The sequence below is a fragment of the Geospiza fortis genome, unplaced genomic scaffold (genome assembly GCF_000277835.1).
Source record: "Geospiza fortis unplaced genomic scaffold, GeoFor_1.0 scaffold99, whole genome shotgun sequence".
Classification (NCBI taxonomy): Eukaryota; Metazoa; Chordata; class Aves; order Passeriformes; family Thraupidae; genus Geospiza; species Geospiza fortis.
The window spans coordinates 334,693-354,199 of NW_005054521.1; the positions used below are offsets into that span (position 1 = coordinate 334,693).

Consider the following 19,507-nt stretch of genomic DNA (forward strand, 5'->3'; position numbering starts at 1 on the left):
GGGCTGGAGCGAAAACCAGAATTTCTACCGCACACTCGCCTCTAGCAAGCCTGTTTTCCCACTCCTCTGGGCGGTTCGCGGGCTGCTGCCCCGCGCTGCCTCTGGCAGCCTCCTCCCCATGCTCCCCCACCCCTTCCCAGCGCATTTTCCCCTTTTGACTGCCTTCCAACAGTAAAGGAAGAAAAAGAAAAAAAGAGATGGGTACGTTTGTGGATGGGATGGGAATTTTTTTAGCACTCGAAGCCCTGGATAGAGATTCAATAACCCAGGACCACAGGTTGTCCTTCTCCAGGAACTTCTTTTCTCTGGCCATGTGTATTTTATGGTTACTGACATAAAAAGCGAGCAGCGTTCCCTGTGCAACTGCGGTCCGGACTGGAAGTGTGGGGAGAGCTCGGTGGGGCTCTCACATCCCGGCTGAGATGCCTGGGCGTGGTTCGTGTGCCCGAGCCCCCTCTGCTGCTTCTGCTCGGGACAATGTGGCACCCGCACAGCTGAGCAGGGACCGCGACTGACTCCGGCCAGAGTGTTTTAATGATCCCAGCCACTGCTCTACTTGGGGTTTTAGGCATGGAAATGTCCAGAAATGCTCCAGTCGTCTGCCAGCTGGAGGTGGGCTCCTGGGGGTCTGCCCTCCGAGCCGAGCTGTTTCCTGCCTGCAGGGACCCCTCCCTCCCTCCATCCCTCCATCCCAGAGCTGCGGGGCTGAGGAAGGCGCTGGGAGCGCCCGGGGTCCCCCGAGCGCTGTCACTGCAGGAGCCGCACGTCTGGCTCGTCATTCCTCATCGCGTTCTTCTCTGATAATGGCCCATCCGAGCCGGGAGAGATAACAGCAATAAACAGACATCCCCAATGCCAATTGTTCCTGTTGAAAATTGGTTGTTGCCTCTTGCCGAGGGATAGAAACGTAGCTGAGCCTTGATTGAAAAATTCCGGGAAAGCTGCCTTATCTTATTGCTTTGCCAGATTAAAAAAACCTCATACATAAAAATAGACCAAATGAATGAAGAATTTACAAACATCTATATTTTGTGTTAGGAATTGTGTTAAAATTAGGAAAACAGCTGAAGACACTGATTTATACAACTGTGACTATTTCAGGCAATGAAGGTTTACATATCACAGTTTAACAAGATAAAAGATCTCCCACGAAATACATAGATGACAGACAACTCATCTGAATTTGACATAACACAGCATCAAGTACACATGTAATGTGATGAACAGTGCCAGGTCATTCCCCAGTTAGGTAACATACAACCTCTTGAATAAGGCAATTCAAATATAACTCTTAATTCAAATCACAACATACCCAGGCAGCATGCAGGGAAAAGTCATTTATTTTGTATATTGAAATGACACAACTTGCAACATGTTTCCATTTTATGTAGTTAGAGCAACAGGATATAAACCATTCAAATAATATATATATATTTATATATATCTCAAGTCAACAGTTGTCTTTACTGGAATAAAGATTATCTGTTTTTGGTAAAAATAAAACTATTTGAATTCACTAATTAACAAAATGCACAGTGATCAGAAACCCAATTCTTCTCACCATTGTCTTCCCTGGCTCGCTCTGTTTCCCTGTGAGGCAGCAGCTGCAGAGCCCCGGGTTCAGAGAGCCCGGGGGCACAAAGGCTCCCGGGCAGCGCTCCCCGCGGCTGCAGAGTGCCACCCACGGACAGCAGTCCTCCCACCACACCCACCACACCCTATGGCTTGGAAACGGCTTTTCCCACCTCCCTTCCCAATAAAACACGTGCCTGACCTTGGGGGAGTCAAAAGGTGAATCGCTTGTGGAAACACATTCACTGGAACAGGGCTTTTATTTCTTTTTTTGCCCATTAATTCCTCCAGACCTTTATGACCAAGACATTTAAGAAATTGTGAATCTGCTCAGAAGGAAGAAAAATCTGAGCCAAGGATCTCTTTGAAGTGGTGGAGCCTAACAGACGTGGCTGAGGATTTATTTCCACTGCAGCAGACCTGGGGGATCACAGAACATAATGAAGGCTTTCCCTAGTATTGAAAAGTCATTTCAAAAGGGAGAAATGAAGAAGGGAAAGATTTTTATCTACAATAATAATAAAAAAAAAGTCATTCTCAAAGGCTAATCTAGGCAGCTTCTCCATGGTAAAAGGCTATACTTCCCCTGTTTTAAGTGGATACCTGCAGGGATGGATCCTCTTGCTAAAGTGTCCCCTGGTGGCTGGGTGTCCCCTGCCCTGTCCCCACGTGAGGAAGGGGACAGGTCTGGATGCCAGCAGGATTCCCTGTGCCACAGGTTCAGGGCTGCTGGCAGGTGTGTGGAGGGAATGGCTTTGGACTGAAGCCCCACAAAGCCCTGGATGAGGGTTCCCCATGTGCCACAGGGCCTATTAAGGGCTAATAAATAAATCATGCCCATAAATAATGGAGAGGCTAAGATTGGATCCAAATGCCCCAAGCCTGGGGATGGGATTCTCGGGAGATTTCTCTCCTTTGGATAAGCCACACAGCAGCCACAGCAGCAGCAGCAGCAGCCAAGGTCTTCCTGCTGGACGGACAGCTGTCCCAGGCTTCCAACCCCATTGTCAGCCAGAGGAACCATGGGAAAAACCGGATTTTCAGAGTGATTGTTACTGGATCCTGTTTGTCACCTTTGCAGAGTTGTCTCGTGCCTCCCTACTACTCTATTTACTGCTCTAGTAAAAAATCATTGGAATATTTCTTTGCCCTTAAAGATACAAAAAAAAAAATCTTCAAAAGATATGGGGAGAAAGGTCCTTTCACAATGACATTCAGAGCAAAAAGAGAGAAACGACATCTTACAGATCATTAGAGAGCTATCTTTGGCAGAATATTTAAAATAAATTATTTTTACAAATATTTTCTGCAGTCATATATTTATTTTGAATAGTTCACTTTCAGCTATAGGGTTCACTACTCTCTATTGATAGGAAAACACCACAAATATAAAAATATATGAGCTCAGCACAACTTTTAGGCTACCACGACTGTGTCCAATAATTTCAAAAGTTGTAGATCGATACCACAGAAAATATGAAACAGGTTTTCTAGGAGCGTGTGTCGGGTTAGAAGGTCACAGCTCGTGGCTGCTGTAGAACGCGCCAGGGAGGGCGGCTGGCTGGGCGTGGGAAGGAGCTGGAGAAGCCGGGATGCTCGGAGCCAGTCTCTGCCTTCCCGCGGGGAATCGTCTCTCTGGGACCCGCAGGGCTGACACATGTCCTGCTGGGCGCTGGCTGCGGGCTGGGGAGTGACACCGAGCTCCAGATGGGCCCGGCCGTGCCCGGCCCCTGCTGTGCCCCGGCAGGGAGGGAGGGAAAGCGCGGCTGCTCCCGTCCCAAAGCCGCCCCTTCCACCTTAGTGCGGGAAAAGCACCGAGGGAGCCGCAGGGCCAGACCCTGCCCCAGACCGTGTCAGAGCCCAGCAGGACGGGGATGCTGCTGGGACCCCCCAGCCCGAGCCGTGGTGGCCCCAGGAGGGGTCTTGCCTGGTGCCAGTCTCCCCCTGCAGCACCGAGTCCACCAAACATTGAGATTTACATATTTTGCTTTGTTTATACAGCATGTACAGAATATACAGCATCGGACAATTATTTCCCAGTAGACTGGAAGTGTCTCCCAAGATGACCTCTTTTATCAACAAATATATATATAAATTGACAGTAATAAAAGAGTCGTACCAACAAATATTATGGCTTTTCAAATAGTGTAGCTGCATTGTGCCATTGGATTTGTGAGGAACTGTGACAGAGACAGAGAGACTGGGGGGGGCTCCAGCTGCTGAGCCCGGGGGTGACCCTCAGCCTGGGGCACAAGCTGGGGCAGGGCCAGCTCGTGGCGCCAAGCACGGCGCAGGTGGCAGAGGGAAGGTGGAGTTCAATTTATGACCCATGCTCTGGTTTCTGTCTCCAGGCAAACCAGCTCTCCTGCAAACTCTCAGCCCAGCTTTGGAATAATTTGGCTCTGTCCAGCTGGGGTCTGCCTGCCCTGTCCTTGCTGGGGGACCAGGGAGCTGGTTGGGCTATCAGAGATCTCTCCCTCCCTCTCTCTCTCTCTCTTTCTCTCTCTCTGTCAAGGTTTGCACAAGATGTCTGTCTGCCCTAGAGTGCCTCGTGGTTGTGAGGGGGGACACACACAGGGTGATGGGTGACAGGATGGCGGTGGCAGGTGGCTTTGGGTGCGTCAGGAAGGGTGGGCACAGCCTCCTCCTGCCTGCCTGCCCCGTGCTGCTCTGGGGGAGCTGCCCTCAGGCTGCTGAGCTCTTTGATGCCTGTCAGAGATTGGTGGCTTCAGAGGAGAGCAGGAAAGTGAGAGCCATTCTTTCTGAAGCACATCCAAGATTCCAGAGGACAACTTGCCTTGGCAGTGCTGTCCTCAGCCACCACCCTGGCATGAGGTGCCCATGAGGAGACTCACCACACGCCTGCTGCCTGCCTTCCCCCATGGGCTGCATCTGGCCACCAGCTGTCCCCACCACGTCTCAGGCCCACTTTGAGCTCCTGCCCTCCTGCATCCCACTGTTCCAGGGGACCCTTGCTGCGAGGAGTGTCCAGCAGCCCTGGGACAGGCTGTGCAGGTAGCTCCCTGCCCGAGTGTCCCTCTGCTCCTGAGAGGGACAGTGGGAGGAGCTGCTCACATGGATTACATCTCTGCCAAGAAAGATGTGCTCCCTTCTGAGATGGTTTCTCTAGAAGGAGGAGCAGCCATTCAAGTGTGCAGAAATGACTTTTGAGAACTGGAGTGGTCGTTCAAGCATCAAGATAATTGGGCCACTTAATTACAGCAGAAAATAAGTGATGGATCTAAATTACCTCTACTGTAGGGGTTTTTAACTAATTCCCATCTCATTTATCTCTCCTTTGGAACATTGTGGCCACTCCTTGCAGGCCTCTCTGGCTGATGCTCCCAGAAGGAAGCCCAGGTGTCTCCTTTGGCTGTGCCCGCAGGATGCTGAGCTGTGAGCAGCCCCTCCCTCAGGGCAGCGATGTGGGGAGCGAGTACCATGGGGAACCCGCTGCCTTTGAGATGGCGAGGTTTCCCAAGGACTGCCTGGCAGTCTGGCTGCTTTTTGATGGGAATATCCCGTGGGTTTGTATTTGGGGTGGGAGGTAGGATGTGGTCTGTCTACTCTGAGTCCTCTTCTCGCTTGGTCAGCAGTGATGTTCTCACGAGGTGAGCACCGGGTGTGCCAGAGACCTCTCCGGGCACAGGAGACAGCAGGAGCGATAAAGGTGCCCATCACTGCTGAGTGGTCTTCAGGAAGTTCATGATTTGGATTTTACAGCCTCATGCCAGGTCTTCTTGGTACAGAGACCCAGGATGCAAAGGGCTGCATTTGACAAAACCCAGCATCTTGTAGGTTTTGCTAGCATGGCTGTGTGTCTTCCAGCAGGAGCTAGGAATCCGAGGAGAATTCACCACCTTCTGCCCTTCATCCACAAATAAAACTGCTGGATTGCTGAGCAATGTCCTCAACAGGTAGTCTTGAGAGCTGGACTGTGTGCAGAGCTGTGCCTCCTAATGCTTAATGCATTATGGGAAAAAGAAGTAGGACAAGTATTGTCAGGGAAAAAGTAAATAACATTTTCCTCCTTGCTAACACAGTGCCTGTAACGTAAGAGATATTATTGCCATCTTTTGCTCTCTTGAGCTGCAGAAAGTAGTGTATGTTTCCTGATTAAAGAGCAAGACAAGCAGGGCTCCTGCAAGGCTCCCTGCATGGGCACATTTTTCTCAAGAGCTCGCAAGATGAAGGAGGCAACATGGGGCCAGCAAATGAAGACACAAACAGTCATGAGTTTGTTCTCATTTGAGCTGGGGGAGTTCAGCCAAGGGCCAGCTCATCACAGCTCCTACTGCAAGGCAGGGCAGGGCAGGGCACACGGCTGGAGCTGAAGCCAAGGGAGGCATCTCAGCATTACATGAAACAAGGAGAAATCCACTCGTGCACCTCCCTACGTCCCTGGGAGTCACAAAGCTGCTGGTCTGTGAAGCCTTTCATTAATGTTCCCAAACAAGCTCTGGGACACTTTTGCACCACCAGGATCCAGCCTTGCCTGTGCCAGCGCAGCAATTTCACAGGGACTTAGAAATTCTGCATGTTTCTAAGCATCTCTGCAAAGCAGCTCATCTGCCATAATCTCACATTTCTGTGAGCGAGGAGCCTGCCAGGGGCTGGGGCTGGGGCAGAGGGGCACACACTCCTGGGGATGGCAGTGCCATGGACAGGCAATTTCCATCAGGAAAGCAGAGCGAGGCTGTGCTCCATGCAGGTCTCAGCCTCCCATCTGTCAAGAGACTCCTCTGAGCTGGAAGAGATGGAGGAGAAATAAATCCCACCTCCACAAAGAGGCAGGGAGGTGCAGGGACAGAACCCTGTGGCAGTCTCCCACATGCTGCAAGGGTTTGGGAGCCTCCAAGTGTGGATAAACATCCCAAGCTGTTGCAACTTGCTCTACTTCAAGTGCCCATTTCAAGCAAGGGCAGGAAAGCCTTGAAACTCCAGATAAAGCAAATTAGTTTGTTTTGGAAGCATAGAGGGCATTTGAGTTCGGGGGTGGAGTTGGAGCATCTGTGGGACTTGATAATGGTGGAAATTCAGCAAAAAATCTTCCACAGACTAATGAGTGAAGGAGAGCGGCACAATAAAAACTGTGCCTGTGGGCAGCGGCTGTGATGATGCCTGGGTGATGAGCAGGAGGGTTTGTGGGGTTTGTGTGGAAGTTTCTCTGCTCCTTTGGTTTTAGGGGCTCAGGTCCATGATGTGGGGTGGTTCGTCTTTGCCTTGAGACACAAACAGCAAGGCTGAGCTAACAAGTGCTGTTGTTCAGTGCAGTGAGGAAGGAAATCTGTCCCACACAGGAAACCCCCTGCAGTAGGGCAGGAGGGAGGGACAGAGAGCAGGGAGCTTGGGAGAAAATGGAATGTGAAGTGGCTTCACAGGGGAGGCAAGCACAGAGCAGGCAGCAGGCTGGATTGTCACTGAGTGTAGATTTTGGGACCTTGAGATGGCTCGAGGCAGAATGTGGAGGACCCTGGCATCAGGTGGGGTCACTAATGGTGGGTCACTAATGGTCCTTCCCATTGCCACCTGAACCTGGGTGGGGCTGTGTACTGGAGGGGCAGAAAGCTTTCCAGGCCAAGGGATGTTTTGACTCAAAGAGATAAAAATCCTGTCTGGGGCTGGTGCCCATGGGCAGCCAGAGAAGCTGGAGGCTGTGCTGTGCCTGTGCAGAAATCCAGGTGCATGCCCGTGCCTGTGGCAGCCAGGGTAGGGGACATGCTGTGGCAGTGCTTGAACAAGGTTTCCAGGTCTGGGTGGGAGCCCTTGGCACTTCCCTATGCCCTCTGGTGCTGGGCATCCCACTGGCACACCCAGCTCCAGCAGTGCTCCACAGCACTGCTCTGGGAACACTGGGTGCCCCAGTGCCCTCTTCCCTGCTTGTGGTGAGGGCAGCCCCAAGCTGGCATTCCCTTTGGGAAAGGGCAAGGAGCCAAGGGAGGGTGCAGAGCCTGCAGGAGAGGGTGCTGAACCACCCTGGGGGCACTCAGTCCCAGGGACAGGACTGCTGCTCTCTGGCTGCTCTCGAGATGCTCCAAGAGAGAGCAAGGCCCTGTGGAGACTCCCTGGATGCTCTCAGGGGGATCCCACAGGCAGAAAACCCTGCTGGTAGCAGCAAGCTCCTGCCTGTCTTTGCTGATAACAGCTCCTACGTGGCCAGGCAGGCTCCTTTCCCTTGCAGTGTCCCTTCCCTCCGTGTGAGGGGTGCTGCTGGCTGGCAAGAGGTTCTTGGCACCTCCAGTTCCAGCAGCAGAAAGGCTCAAGTCCTTAAAAGGTGAGGAATCTCTCTGTATTTATTGTCCCTCGGTGCTTTTTGCAAGAATATGGACGCCTCTGGATGCATTCCTGTGCAAGCCAGTTTTTTACAAGATAAACAGGCTTTCCCACAGCTGTGCTGAGCACGGGTATAGGCATCAGTAGTTGGTCATTGCGTGCTCAGAGAGGCCAGAGAGGTTCCTGGTGCTCTGCAAACACGTTTCTCCAGGTGGGCTTGGGTGCCAAAGCTTACAGAAAATAATGCAAGGCTTTGTCCTGGAATTACACCATCCAGCATTAAGTTTTCTCCACTTTCTGGCTCTGCTCAGCTCTGTCCCTCCAGGAATGTAGTTGAACTTCCTCCTGAGTTATGTATATGGCCACCAACGCCGCCGATTCTTACGCGAGAATTTAAAAATAGCTGTAACAATAACACAGGGGCTCTGCCTCCCCAGTCCCTGCCCACGGCAGAAATAGAGCAGAGAGTTCACAGCCAGGCTCGTGACCACGGCGGGCTCCAGGCCTCCCTTCTCCCCTCTGTCCCTCCAGGGAGCAGGCATGAAGATGCACAAACGAGTCTTGTGATGGTCCCTCGGCCCAGAGGCACCAGGGGCTGCCTGGCAGGGGTGACACAGGGGCAGGAGCCTCGTTTGGCTGGAGATGAGGGGTTCACACCTTGGGATGGAGCAGTCCCTGTGCTGCCCTGGCACAGGTGGGCTCAGCCACGAGGCACTGCAGATCTGCAGCTCTTTCCTTTCTTCTTGTGCCTTCTCTGAGTGTTCAGGTTGTGGCTGGGATTTGCTTCCACGCCCGCTGAGCCCTGAAGAGCTGGAAATACGGTTTGTCCAGGATGGTTGGGGCTGTCACTGGTGTGCTCCTTCTGCTTGTCCCCACGTGCTTGGCAGTGGCCTGTGCAGTTACTTGGGTGTCTCCTGTCTCTAATGTCCTTTGGACATGTGCTGCATCCTTTTCCATGGAAAGGTTTGCCTTTGGCCGGTGGGGTGATGAGAGGGGGTGAGAGCAAAAGGGGCAGGGAAATGGATGGAGGCCGAGGGTTTGAACTGCTGCTTCTGGCAACATCCATAAACCCAGGCCTTTACCAGAGGTGCTCGATGTTCTCCCTGTGCAGGCAAGGGTGGGAGGCTGGATGAGGAAGAGATGGGAGAATTCTGGCATTGGACAGGGGATCCAGGGAGCTGAGCTGTGACAAGGCGTGACTGTGCTGGGGAGGTGCTTCCTCCTGCTGTCTCCCAGCACTGCCAGCCAGTGCTGGCATCTTCTCAGGGAGGGCAGTTCTCTTCTGCCTTTGGAGAGATTGGTTTGAAGAGGAGACTCTGCAGAAGAGCAGGCCTGGCACCCTTGGGAACACTGCTTCCCCTGGCTGCTCCCTTGTGACCCCTCCATGGGCCACTGGGCACACTCAGGTCACACTGCACAGCCTTGCTAAAGATGCCCAGAAGCACACAGAGAGCAACTGCATGAACAGGGTTGGCGTTCAGCCTTGTCCTCAGCAAGCACTGCTCCATCATTCCCTTTGGAAAGCTCTGTGAGCACAAGAGTTATTTACTGCCTGCTAGCCTGAGTGGCCACACAAGTCCCATTTGACCTGTTAATTACTTCAGCAAAGGCAATTCATTCTGAAGAAGCAAATGATGAGGGGAAAATACCCACATCACCTTTCAGCAGATGCAATTACTGGGTCAGAAGAGCTGCTTTGCTTTCACAATCCACTGCCTGGGAGCAGCACACGGACACTGCTGGCCGTGCTCTCTGCTGGGGAGTGTTGAAGGCAGTGCTTGCCTGGGGCCCATCTCCAGGGCTGCTGTCTGAGTTCAGCTGTCAGAGCAGGACCTCCCAAGCATTGCAGGGAGGGTTTATCTGGGGACAGCTCAACAGATGCTGGATGAAACACAGGGAGGAGCAACATCCCTGGCCATGGGGAGACTTTTCTCCTCCTCAGTGCTGGCTGAGATGTGTCGAGGCACAGATGGGTCTGAAATGGCCCACGGCACCTGGGCTGGGGCATGGGCAGGCACCTCTGAGAGCAGCCCAGCCTTGTGGGGTGCCTCAGATCTGCTTTGGCACCCATGGACCCTGCCCTGGTAATGCACCTTTTGCACTCCCCCTCATAGTTAGCTCGTGGTTTAACCCTCACAGGTCACTGTGAGGCTGTAGTGAGAGCAGGAACAGTTCTATAGAGGACACAAGCAGAAAGAGCTGCTTGGTACCTTGGGGGCACACCCACGGCTCTCCCCCAGCACAGGCCGGGGAGGCAGCACAGGGGCAGCTCCTGGCCCCAGGAGGGTGGGCTGCCCTGCAGCTTTGTCCTGGGTGGTTTCCTGCATCCCCCTGAGAGTGGAGCAGGCTGTGAGCCCCCGCTGTACTGCAGCACACACCGAGCCTGAGGCACCATGGAGATGGAGAGGGAGGAAGGGCAGGCATGGGGCAGGGGCGGCCGTGCTAAGGCACCACTGCCCCTGCCAGAGGCAGAAACACGGGGAAGGCAAACCAATGAGTCAAGGAGAGATGGCTACGATGGAAACAGCTGGAGGGGAGAGAAGCGTTTTCCATAGAGAATATGCAGGAGCAGTACTGGATCCATCAGGAATCATTACAAACTTTATTTCTCTGTGCATTGTGTACCATTGATAAGGATCATCACAATTAGTGGACTCACTGCCTATAGTGGTGGGCAATACACACAAAGAAAAAAATGAAGCCAAACAGATGAAAATGAAATCATTGTACATAAAGGTAATCATAACCCTGAACAACCTGCACCTGTGTTTGATTTTCCCCCCAAAACAATGAGAAACAAAAAAGAAAAACCCCAAAACAAATCAAAAGTGAAAAAAGGCTCGAGAAGAAAAAAAACCCTCCACAACTTCATATTCCTAGAGAAAATCTTACAGCAGGTTAATTAAAATTTCCACAGATAGTTCAAGATGAGTACAAATACCCCCAGCCAGCTGGTTATGGTACAAGCATCAGACATGGTTTTCAGCTGAGTGGGAAGAGCTCACCGTGGACATGCAGGCTGGGAGTTTGTCTGGCTGGAATGTCAGGAAGCCTGGCAAAGGGCAGCGGGTCAGGAGACATATCTCAACACCAGTGCCCAGTGTCTGCGCCCTGGGGAGCTCTACACCCACATTTCCCTGGCTCAGCTCTCTATCCCAGCCTGCACTCCTGGCACCAGGGGGGTGATGCTGAGTCACACCTCCCTGTCTCATCTTGTCCAGTGACTTGGGATTCGGAGAGTGCAAAACACGACCTTTTCCTGGGGGGATGCATCCTGGTCACGCTCAGTGGAGTGGGAGATCTCGTACGGCCCTTCAGCCCTGCCTCCAAATGGCTGTGGGGAAGGACCAGCTTTGGGGACTGGTCCTGATGGCTTAACACTCAGAAACAGGGGCTGTCACTACACCTCTGGGGGTACAGGCAATAGCAGGGGGCCAAGGGCTTTGAGGCAGCCACCGACTCGAAAGGCAGAAGCATGTGGGGTGCTGGGAGTCAGCCAAGCTTGTTCCCCTCAGACTGCTCACCCCACTCCCTGGGACCCTGTGTAACACCTCCTGTGGGCAGAGGAGGCCTCACACTGGCTTCAGCACGTCAGAGGACCCCATCCACACAGCTGGACAGAGCCTGAAGTCTCTGGGATGTGGGTTTTCCTCCCCTGAAAACCTACAACTGCATGGCTGTTATTGCTTCTCATGGAGCCATGCCATGAGCAGTAAGTGGGGACAGCTTTCCATCCTTTCCACCCCCGCTAAGAGGAAACAAACAAACAAACGAGCAAACCCTATGGCAAAACTGAACTAACTAAAAATAAATAAAACCCAGTGAAAAGAAAACGCTTGTAATCTGCAATGCTCAACCCACATGGTTGGAAGGACTATCGCTATAGGATGCTATATACAGATAGATTTCATTTCATTCATGCAAATGTTACAAGTACCACGACAGCATGCCCGAGGAGGCGGAGGAGTGGGAGGAAGGCTCCCGCCGCTCCGCGTGGCCTCGGCTTGGGACACGGGACACGAGGCTGCGGCTGTGCACCCCCAAAGCATGGGCAGGGAAAGGTGAGGGGCATGTGGGTGGGAAATGCTAGTTGTACACACGCCAAAACGAAACAAAAAAACCAACCCCAAAGCAATGACGAAAACGGGTTGTGTTCTATCCTTAGAAAGCTCCCAGTTTCCCCTTGTCTTCAGTTTGGTCTCTTGCTCCTCTCCAGCAGGGCCAGAGGGCCTGTTCCCGGGTGGCGAAGGCAGCTGGATGGCAGTGGGAGATCAGAACCCTTGCTCTCCTCTCCTTCCCTTGCCCACTGCTCTGTTTCTCACCAGCTACTCTGGCCTTGCTCACACCGACGCGCCCCGGTCGCCTTCTCATCCGTCTTCCCGGGGCCAGCGAGTTGCAGAAAGGGCCCTGCCCCTGGCTCCTGGCTGGGGCCGCTGCCTGGGGAGGGGTCCTGCTGGCTTTGGGGTCCTGCCTAGTTCAAAGGATGCTCCAAAGCCGCTTTCCATCAGCAGGTGTGTGAACATGGCAAATCTCTTTTATTCTTTCTCTGTTCATTATACACAGCTTTATATCTATATCTATACCTATATATCACTCTATATAGATATATATAGATATACACATATTTACTATCTCTGATTGTCCCTTTAGAAGCCCTTTATGTGGCAGTAGGCTTCCAGAGATGAGAAGAATATGTACAAGAGCCAGAGGAGGATAAAGAGTGAGGATGTGAGCAGCTTGGAAGTCCGCGGCCCGCCCAGCTCACCTCCGATCTCGGGTCTCCGCCGGTAGAGCAGCACTCCCACACTGATAAAAGCAAAAATGGTGAAGAGGGTGACGGAGAAGGCCAGTGTGCCAGGGGAGACTTGGAAGGCTTGTCCATGCGCCGCGTGGTAGATGGCTGCGATGGACCAGGCCACCCCGATGCCCAGGAAAACGTTCACAGCGTTGCTCCCAGTGACGTTCCCGATGGACGCGTCCGCGTACTGGTCCTGCGTTGCTGCTACTTTGCTGGCAAATGTGTCTGCAAAGGAGAGATGGGGAGAAACCCTCAGGAAACACCCAGGAAAAGAGGGCAGCTTGGGGACAAATGTCAATGGCAAGATCTGGGAAAAGAAAATAATGGGTAAGGGGATAGGGTACAGCCCCTTCTAAAGGAAATTCCAGGGAAACGGGGGAACCATCTGGCTCTTCTTGGACCATCAGGGTCTGGAAATGCACAGGGGGGAATCTCAATGGTCAGAAAGACAGGGCTTCCCCCAGTATGGCCTCTAGCACCTTCTGCCTCCCTGAAGTCCAGTGCCTTGTGCAGGCCCTGACACCGTGGTAAACCAGGTCATCCTCCATCCCTTGGGAAGAAAAACCATGGGTGTAGGTGCATGCTTGCCCAGGTGCTCTGCCAGCTTTATTACCAGTGATAAAACTTGGCTGGCCATTTTAATGGAAAACCTTGTGTTAGGCAGACCAGCATGACGCTGCTCTGCACCACAGGGAAGTGCTGATTTTACATCCAAACCCACTCTGGATCTGCAGGGGGAAGGAAGAGCAGGAGGGGTTAGCCCGTGGGTTGGTTCAGGTGAGCACTCTCAGCTAACAATGAGAAGATGAGTCCGGAACATATCTGCACTCCCAGATCCCCTTGGGTACAGGCAGCCCAGCGTGGCTCAGGAAAAGGAAACAACGAGGTCATATTTCACCTCTTTTAATTCTACAGAATTTCCTTTCTGTCCCTCCCCACGGGGCTCCAGGGTGAGATGGCAAAGTGCAGCCTGGCACAAAGATCCAGCTCCATGGAAAAGGAGGGGATGGGCACATAGAAGCACAGCAAGAGGGTCCATTTGCAGCAAAGAAATCAAAAGACTGCTTTATTTTTTCAAAAAAGCTGCCATGGAAATGCACCTAAGGGAAGGAAAAGGCCTTGATCATGGTGCAGTGACAGAGTTGTGGGACAGTGCTGATGCCTCCATGGCTCTGCAGCTGCCACTGGGGGAGAAGGAATGAGTGTAGAAACAACCACATGCACTTCTGCAAGTTTGAGCAGTGCTTTCAATGCAGGGAAGGTCCCTGTCAGCGCTGATTTCTCTGCACCCTCCTCTGGTGCCTGCCCATCTCCTGGAAAGCAGGGCTGAAAGAGCCCAACCAGCACCCAGCTAACACAGCACGGCCTGGGAGGCAACCGAAACGAGAGTAGCCCAATGTATTCTAAAAAAGAACTGCTTAAATGCCACCTTATGCCAGCAAAAGCAGGAGGGAAGATTTTCACTGTCAAACATGTGAAGAAGCTCTGCAAACCTTCTGCTGAAGCCTCTACTGCCAGAGGTCTAAAAAATGCTCCTTCTTCTGTTCCTTGCCCCAGATCTGTTCTCTTTTGGTTCTGCTGCTTCTTCTCTTTGCCTTTGCTAGCATTAGGACAATTTCAGGATCTTTGAGCATCTGGGTGCTGATAACTGGAAGTTTGCAGGTGGTGAGGGAAGGTGTGATTGATGCAAAGGATGGTTGGGGTGGGTCAGAGCCCCTTGTCCAGAAATCAGGCTCTGCCTGCCCACCACAGCCCATGGCAGAAGATGAGTGAAAGGCACAGGCTCTCTTACACAAGCTGACCTGGGAATCCACAGAGCTTCACAAGTTGCATTTCAAGCAGCTCCCCCAGCTCAGCAAACTCACCTTGATCCATCTGAACCTGGTCTCACACAACGGTGTCCATGCTGGAAAGTGCCCTGAGTATGGACTCACACTTAATTCACACAGGGGCAAAGTGAAAGCAGCTGATGCTTAAAATGCAGGACTGCCAATGCTGGCAGCATTTTAACTGAAGGCCAATTCCTACTCTGAAAGTGGATACCAGGGAGGCTGCCCACAGAAACAGATACTTCACAGTCTTTGCAGTGGGATGGGCCTTGAAATAATTCCCACAGGACTGAATCCACATCCTGGTTCTATCCTTCAGCCCATCTGAGACTGAAAACCAATTTCCATCTATATCTCAAACCTGTGCTTTGGGATCCTGCAGAGCACAGCCCTCCCCAACCCCAACCCCAACCCCAGCCTGGGTGGAGATGGAGCTTCACAACAAACACCGTGGCTGTGCTTACCTGGCACCGAAGTCCCCAGGGCCACAAACACGACGGCGGTGACGGAGTCCTTCAAGCCAATGGTGCAGCCAAAGTGGGATGCCAGGTCGCCAATGAAAGCTGTCAGGAGCCCAATCATGAGGATGGAGACAACGAAGCAAGCCCAGCCATTCCAGTAGTCTGTCGGGGGCACGAAGGCAAAAAGGACCTTCCAGAAGACGGTCAGAAAGTGCATCACGTAGTCAAAGCAGGAGGGCAGCTTCTCCTCCCCACATTCATCGTCATCGTCATCTTCCCCTGGAGAACACAGCAGTGCCTGATCAGATTTGTTCATCCTGGGGAGGTTGGCAAAGCTCCTGTGCAAACTGCAGTCCCCAAAATGCTCTGTCTCGTGATTTGGGCCCTGGGAGGCCTTGACATCCAAATATCTTATTTTCTGAGCAATCATCAGAGTGGCTCGATGGCCTTTCCTTGCCCCTTTCCACAGCACAGAGACACACCCCAGAGGCAGTGGTTTAAAAAAACAACCTGCACTTCAGAAAATGCAGAGCCTTGTGCCAGCACCTCTGCCTGAGTTTAACCATCAGTTGCTTTCTGGGACTCAGCTCCTGCTCAAGAGCTCTTCCCCCAGAAGAAGTGGAAAAAACCAAGCTCATGCTGGCTGGAGCTGACTGGGGCAGGCAAACCCACCAAGGGCAACTCCTGCCTTGTGGAGACTCCCACAGGGAAGCCCCTTCTGAGCTGCTCTGAGCTGCTTTCCACAAGTGCCTGCAATTGCTTCCCTCTCTCTGGAAAGGCAGCTGGGTTTGATGGTTGCTGAGCTGCTCTGGTGCTTCATCTTACCTTTGCTGCAAACCGGGATCAAGTGATGGATTTTCGCCTGCCCTAAAGCCTCCCTGCTCAATCACTGCTGGCTGTCCTTCCCTGCTGCATTTCCCTGTCCCTTCATATGCTTCCCTATAAGCTCTGGTTGTCCATTCCTTGATGTCTGGTCTCGCCTAGGTCAGTGGGAACTCTCTGTCCTGCTCCAGGCATTGGCACCTCACCTGTCTCTGCAAAAGCCCTTGGCATCCAGCCTACAGGGAGTCCCCATGGGGTGGGGGTGACCCCACCAGGGAGCCCACTGGGGCTGGTGGCCCCTTGCCTGGCTCCTGCAGCTCTGAGGAGCTGCCTGGAGAGCCTGCTGGCCAGCCTGTGCCTCAGGCAAGCTGCATGGCAAATGTGGGGCTTCCCCAGCCTGGCACAGTGCACAACATCACTGTTGTGGCACAGTCAAAAACTCCTCCTGCTCACACTGGAACCACTCCCAGACTTGAAGGGGAGGTGACACTTTTCCAACTAAGCCAGTGGGAGCTTTCCTGCTGCCCTTAAGGAACAAGGGTGAGTTTCTAAGTCACAAATGTTCGGGATACCAAGGCTAACTCATGCTAAAGACATCCCTCACATTTTGTCTGGTGATTTTCCATGCTTTTGATGCTTTTTGTTTTCCCCCCAAGGATGTGGACCACCAGGTCTCCCTGCATGGCTGTTGAAAGAAGCTCCTTAGCAATGGGAAGATGCAAGCTTTGGAGCTTCAAACTCACTATGGCAGAAACAGCAGCTAATCAGTGTTATTGTTTTGGCAGATATAAATACCCATTCCTGTGCACTGTTGTGAAAATAAGGAACAGTTTTCCAGCCTGGAAAGCCTATGTTGGGCTGTGTTTTCCCTCAATGTGCAAAGGCTGCTAATGGCAGGATACACCACGCTGTGCTCGAGCTGTAATTCTGCAGCAGGTACTTCAATCCTCTGCCAAGCTCAGGGAGGCATCAGGACTGCTATGGACCTGAATCTTTATGGAGATGATAAAACAGATTGAAAAATGAACATGAATGCCACTGTCATAACCCTCATCCAGATCTGCCTATCATTTTGTTAAGCAGCCATGATGTCTCTGTTTTGAAGAGCTGGCCAGATCTTGTGGAGGTGACCTGAAACACAGAGTGGCCTGGGACGGTGACCCAGGGGTGCAGTCAGAAACGGGCCTGCAAGCCCCAGAATGTTTTTGCTGCAGCAGAAGCTTTATAGTTCTTGGAAGCAGACTAAAGGAGCTGAGTGACAGGCTCTGGACAGCCCAGAATGGCACAGCACAGTGTGGCACAGCCCTGTCTGCACCTGCACTGCCCTTGCACAGACCTCACCTTCTGCTGCTCCATCCCCCTGCAAACACTGCCCTGAGTTGATCATTGGGTGGGAAATGGGGGTTTAAAGTTTCTTTTCTCAGCTGGGATGTTACATTTTGAAGTGGTGATGGGTGACTTTCACCTGGTATCCAGAGTGAGCTGTGGGGGAAAAACTCAAACCCAATCTCCCGTGTTTAAGGCATTTTAACTTATCTGGCACAAGGCCTGAGGAGTGAAAGCCTGGGTACCTCCAGAGCTCAGAGACAAACTACCACTGAGATCCACAACTGCAAGGGACAGCTCATGTCCACCAAAATACATCCCATTTATTAAATGCTTGTTAATCATCTCTGATCATGGCTGTATATTCCAGATATGGGAGCAACATAACTGCAGTCTTTACGTGTGTCACAGAAATGGGATCCAACCATCAGTGACTTTCTTTGCTTTAACATGGGATGCAATTACATAATTGGTTCTGGCATAGATTAGTTTAGCCATATTAGCTACAAAACCTGCAGCAAGGATTGTCTTGCATGATAAGTTCATGCTGAATCCAAAATAATGGGAGGCTCTTGCCTGGAGGGTCTGAGAAGAACTGTGCTACAAGAGGAAGGATCACAATCTGAGGAGAAAGATGCTGCAGAGTGTCCTGCCCTTGTTTTCCAGAGGCAGAGGGCAAATGGTACTGCCATCATTTTTAATTACCTCGTGCTGGGCAGAGGTTACCTTGTATAGCAGAGTTAGGAAGCTGAGCGCTCCTCCATGCACTTCAGTGCACAATTAGCCAGATGAGAGGTAAGTGCCTTCCCCAGGGATTTAATTTAAGCTGGTTGATTTTGCCCTAATATGCACACACACAGCCCAGGCTGGGCTCTGGGGTTGTAACATCCAGCCAGTAAGTAATAGTGTTTCCAGCTGTTAAAACAACATCTGGAGGAGACCATGTTTCTTCCTTATTCCACATATATGGGAATGATACTATATCCTGTACTGGTAAACATGGCACTGGCACCTGTCAGAATGGCACAACAAGGCATTTGAGGGAAAGGCAATTCTCCAAGGGAAGGAAGATAAGATCACACAGGATCTGGTTCAGTCAGAGATATGATGTGCTGCTGCAGCTATTGGGCTGCTGAGCCATAACCCTCCAGCCACAGCTGGCTGGGGCAGCAGGAGTTCCAGAAAGCAGGGCGTGTCAAGGGAGAATTTTGGCTCAGAGAGAGTGACTGCCTTCAGGGTTTGCACCGTCACTACTGTGTTGTCCTCACCACAGAGGTACAGGGAGAACCAGGGAAGGGGAGCACTGTTGCTTCACACCAGCCTTATTTATGCACTCTGAATTTCCACACTGTGTTCTCCTCCCAGATCTCTCCCACTGAACTGACTTTTCCCCCCTCTGCCGTCTGCTACCAGCCAAGGTGTTGCTCTGCCTGGTGCTACAGACACGCTTCACGCAGAAGGTTTCCTACACATGAGACAAGGTGCCCTCACAAAAGGCTTTAATCAGCTGCCTTATTTATGCAGAAGCTGTAAATAACTCTGCCACCTGCTTTGCCTCCTGCTGCTCCACTACAGCCCGTGTTAGTGATGTAGCCGAGGCGAGGCGAGCGCGAGGGTGATCGTAATTCACCTGGAGCTGCGGCCCAGACTCACCCGCGCTGACAGTAATGGCCTCAATAAACTGCTCCCTCCAGCTGTTTGTGCCAACCACCAGGGCCAGGTTCGTCTTCTTAATGAGCTTGTCCACTGTGTTCTGTGGAGGGAGATGCAGAGCACAGAATTAGGGGCTGGAAATACAGGGCTAAAGCCCACCAGTGTCACTGTTTATGGGCGTGTGTTTATGGAACAAGCTCAGCAGATTTAAGCTCAAGAGATCCAAATGTAAGTACTTGCAATTCCTCTCGCTGCTGCTAAAAAAGACCTTAGGAAACTTGCTCATGGATAGGAGTTTAAACCCTCTCAGAGCCACCACAAGGGTGGACTGTTATATTTTTATACTACAGAAAAATGGAGAAGATAATGAAATGGCCAGTTTTCAGCTCTTGGCCTGGCACATGCATCCACGGCAGCTGAGCCGCACAACCATTACTTGCATTTGGGGTTATCAGCCCTTTGCACTGGGAGTGCCAGGCTTGGGACTCACTCAAGGCTGCCTGTAAGTAGGAGCAGTGGGTAGAACTCACTGTGAGAACAGGGGCATGTTTTAAAGCAACCTGCAGCATTTGAGACCCCAGTACCTGTTTCTTGTGTGATTCCATGCACTGCCTTGCTTTGCTCCAATACCATCACCATGTGCCTCCCAGTGCTGCACAAATCCAAAAGGAGGAGAGGGGAAGAAGAACAGGGATGCAGGATGTGACCAGTACCTTGAACTCATAGGATTCCTCAATGATGATCTCGAGTTTGGTGTGCTCCCCCAGGACTGG

At 52.0% G+C, this 19,507-nt stretch overlaps 1 protein-coding gene across 1 annotated transcript in view; it reads right to left on the minus strand.

Annotated features, from left to right (window-relative positions):
• Positions 1-12,240: 12,240 nt before the first annotated feature.
• SLC8A1 (solute carrier family 8 member A1) overlaps positions 12,241-19,507 on the minus strand; it is a 106,185-nt gene continuing 98,918 nt past the window's right edge. The window contains exons 4-7 of the mRNA XM_031063668.1: positions 19,448-19,507; positions 18,735-18,834; positions 14,937-15,212; positions 12,241-12,868 (exon numbers count right to left, since the gene is read on the minus strand). The exon at positions 19,448-19,507 is cut by the window's right edge and continues 53 nt beyond it. Of these exons, the coding sequence (XP_030919528.1) occupies positions 12,492-12,868; positions 14,937-15,212; positions 18,735-18,834; positions 19,448-19,507 (813 nt within the window). The 3' untranslated portion in view covers positions 12,241-12,491. The remainder of the gene's footprint in view (positions 12,869-14,936; positions 15,213-18,734; positions 18,835-19,447) is intronic.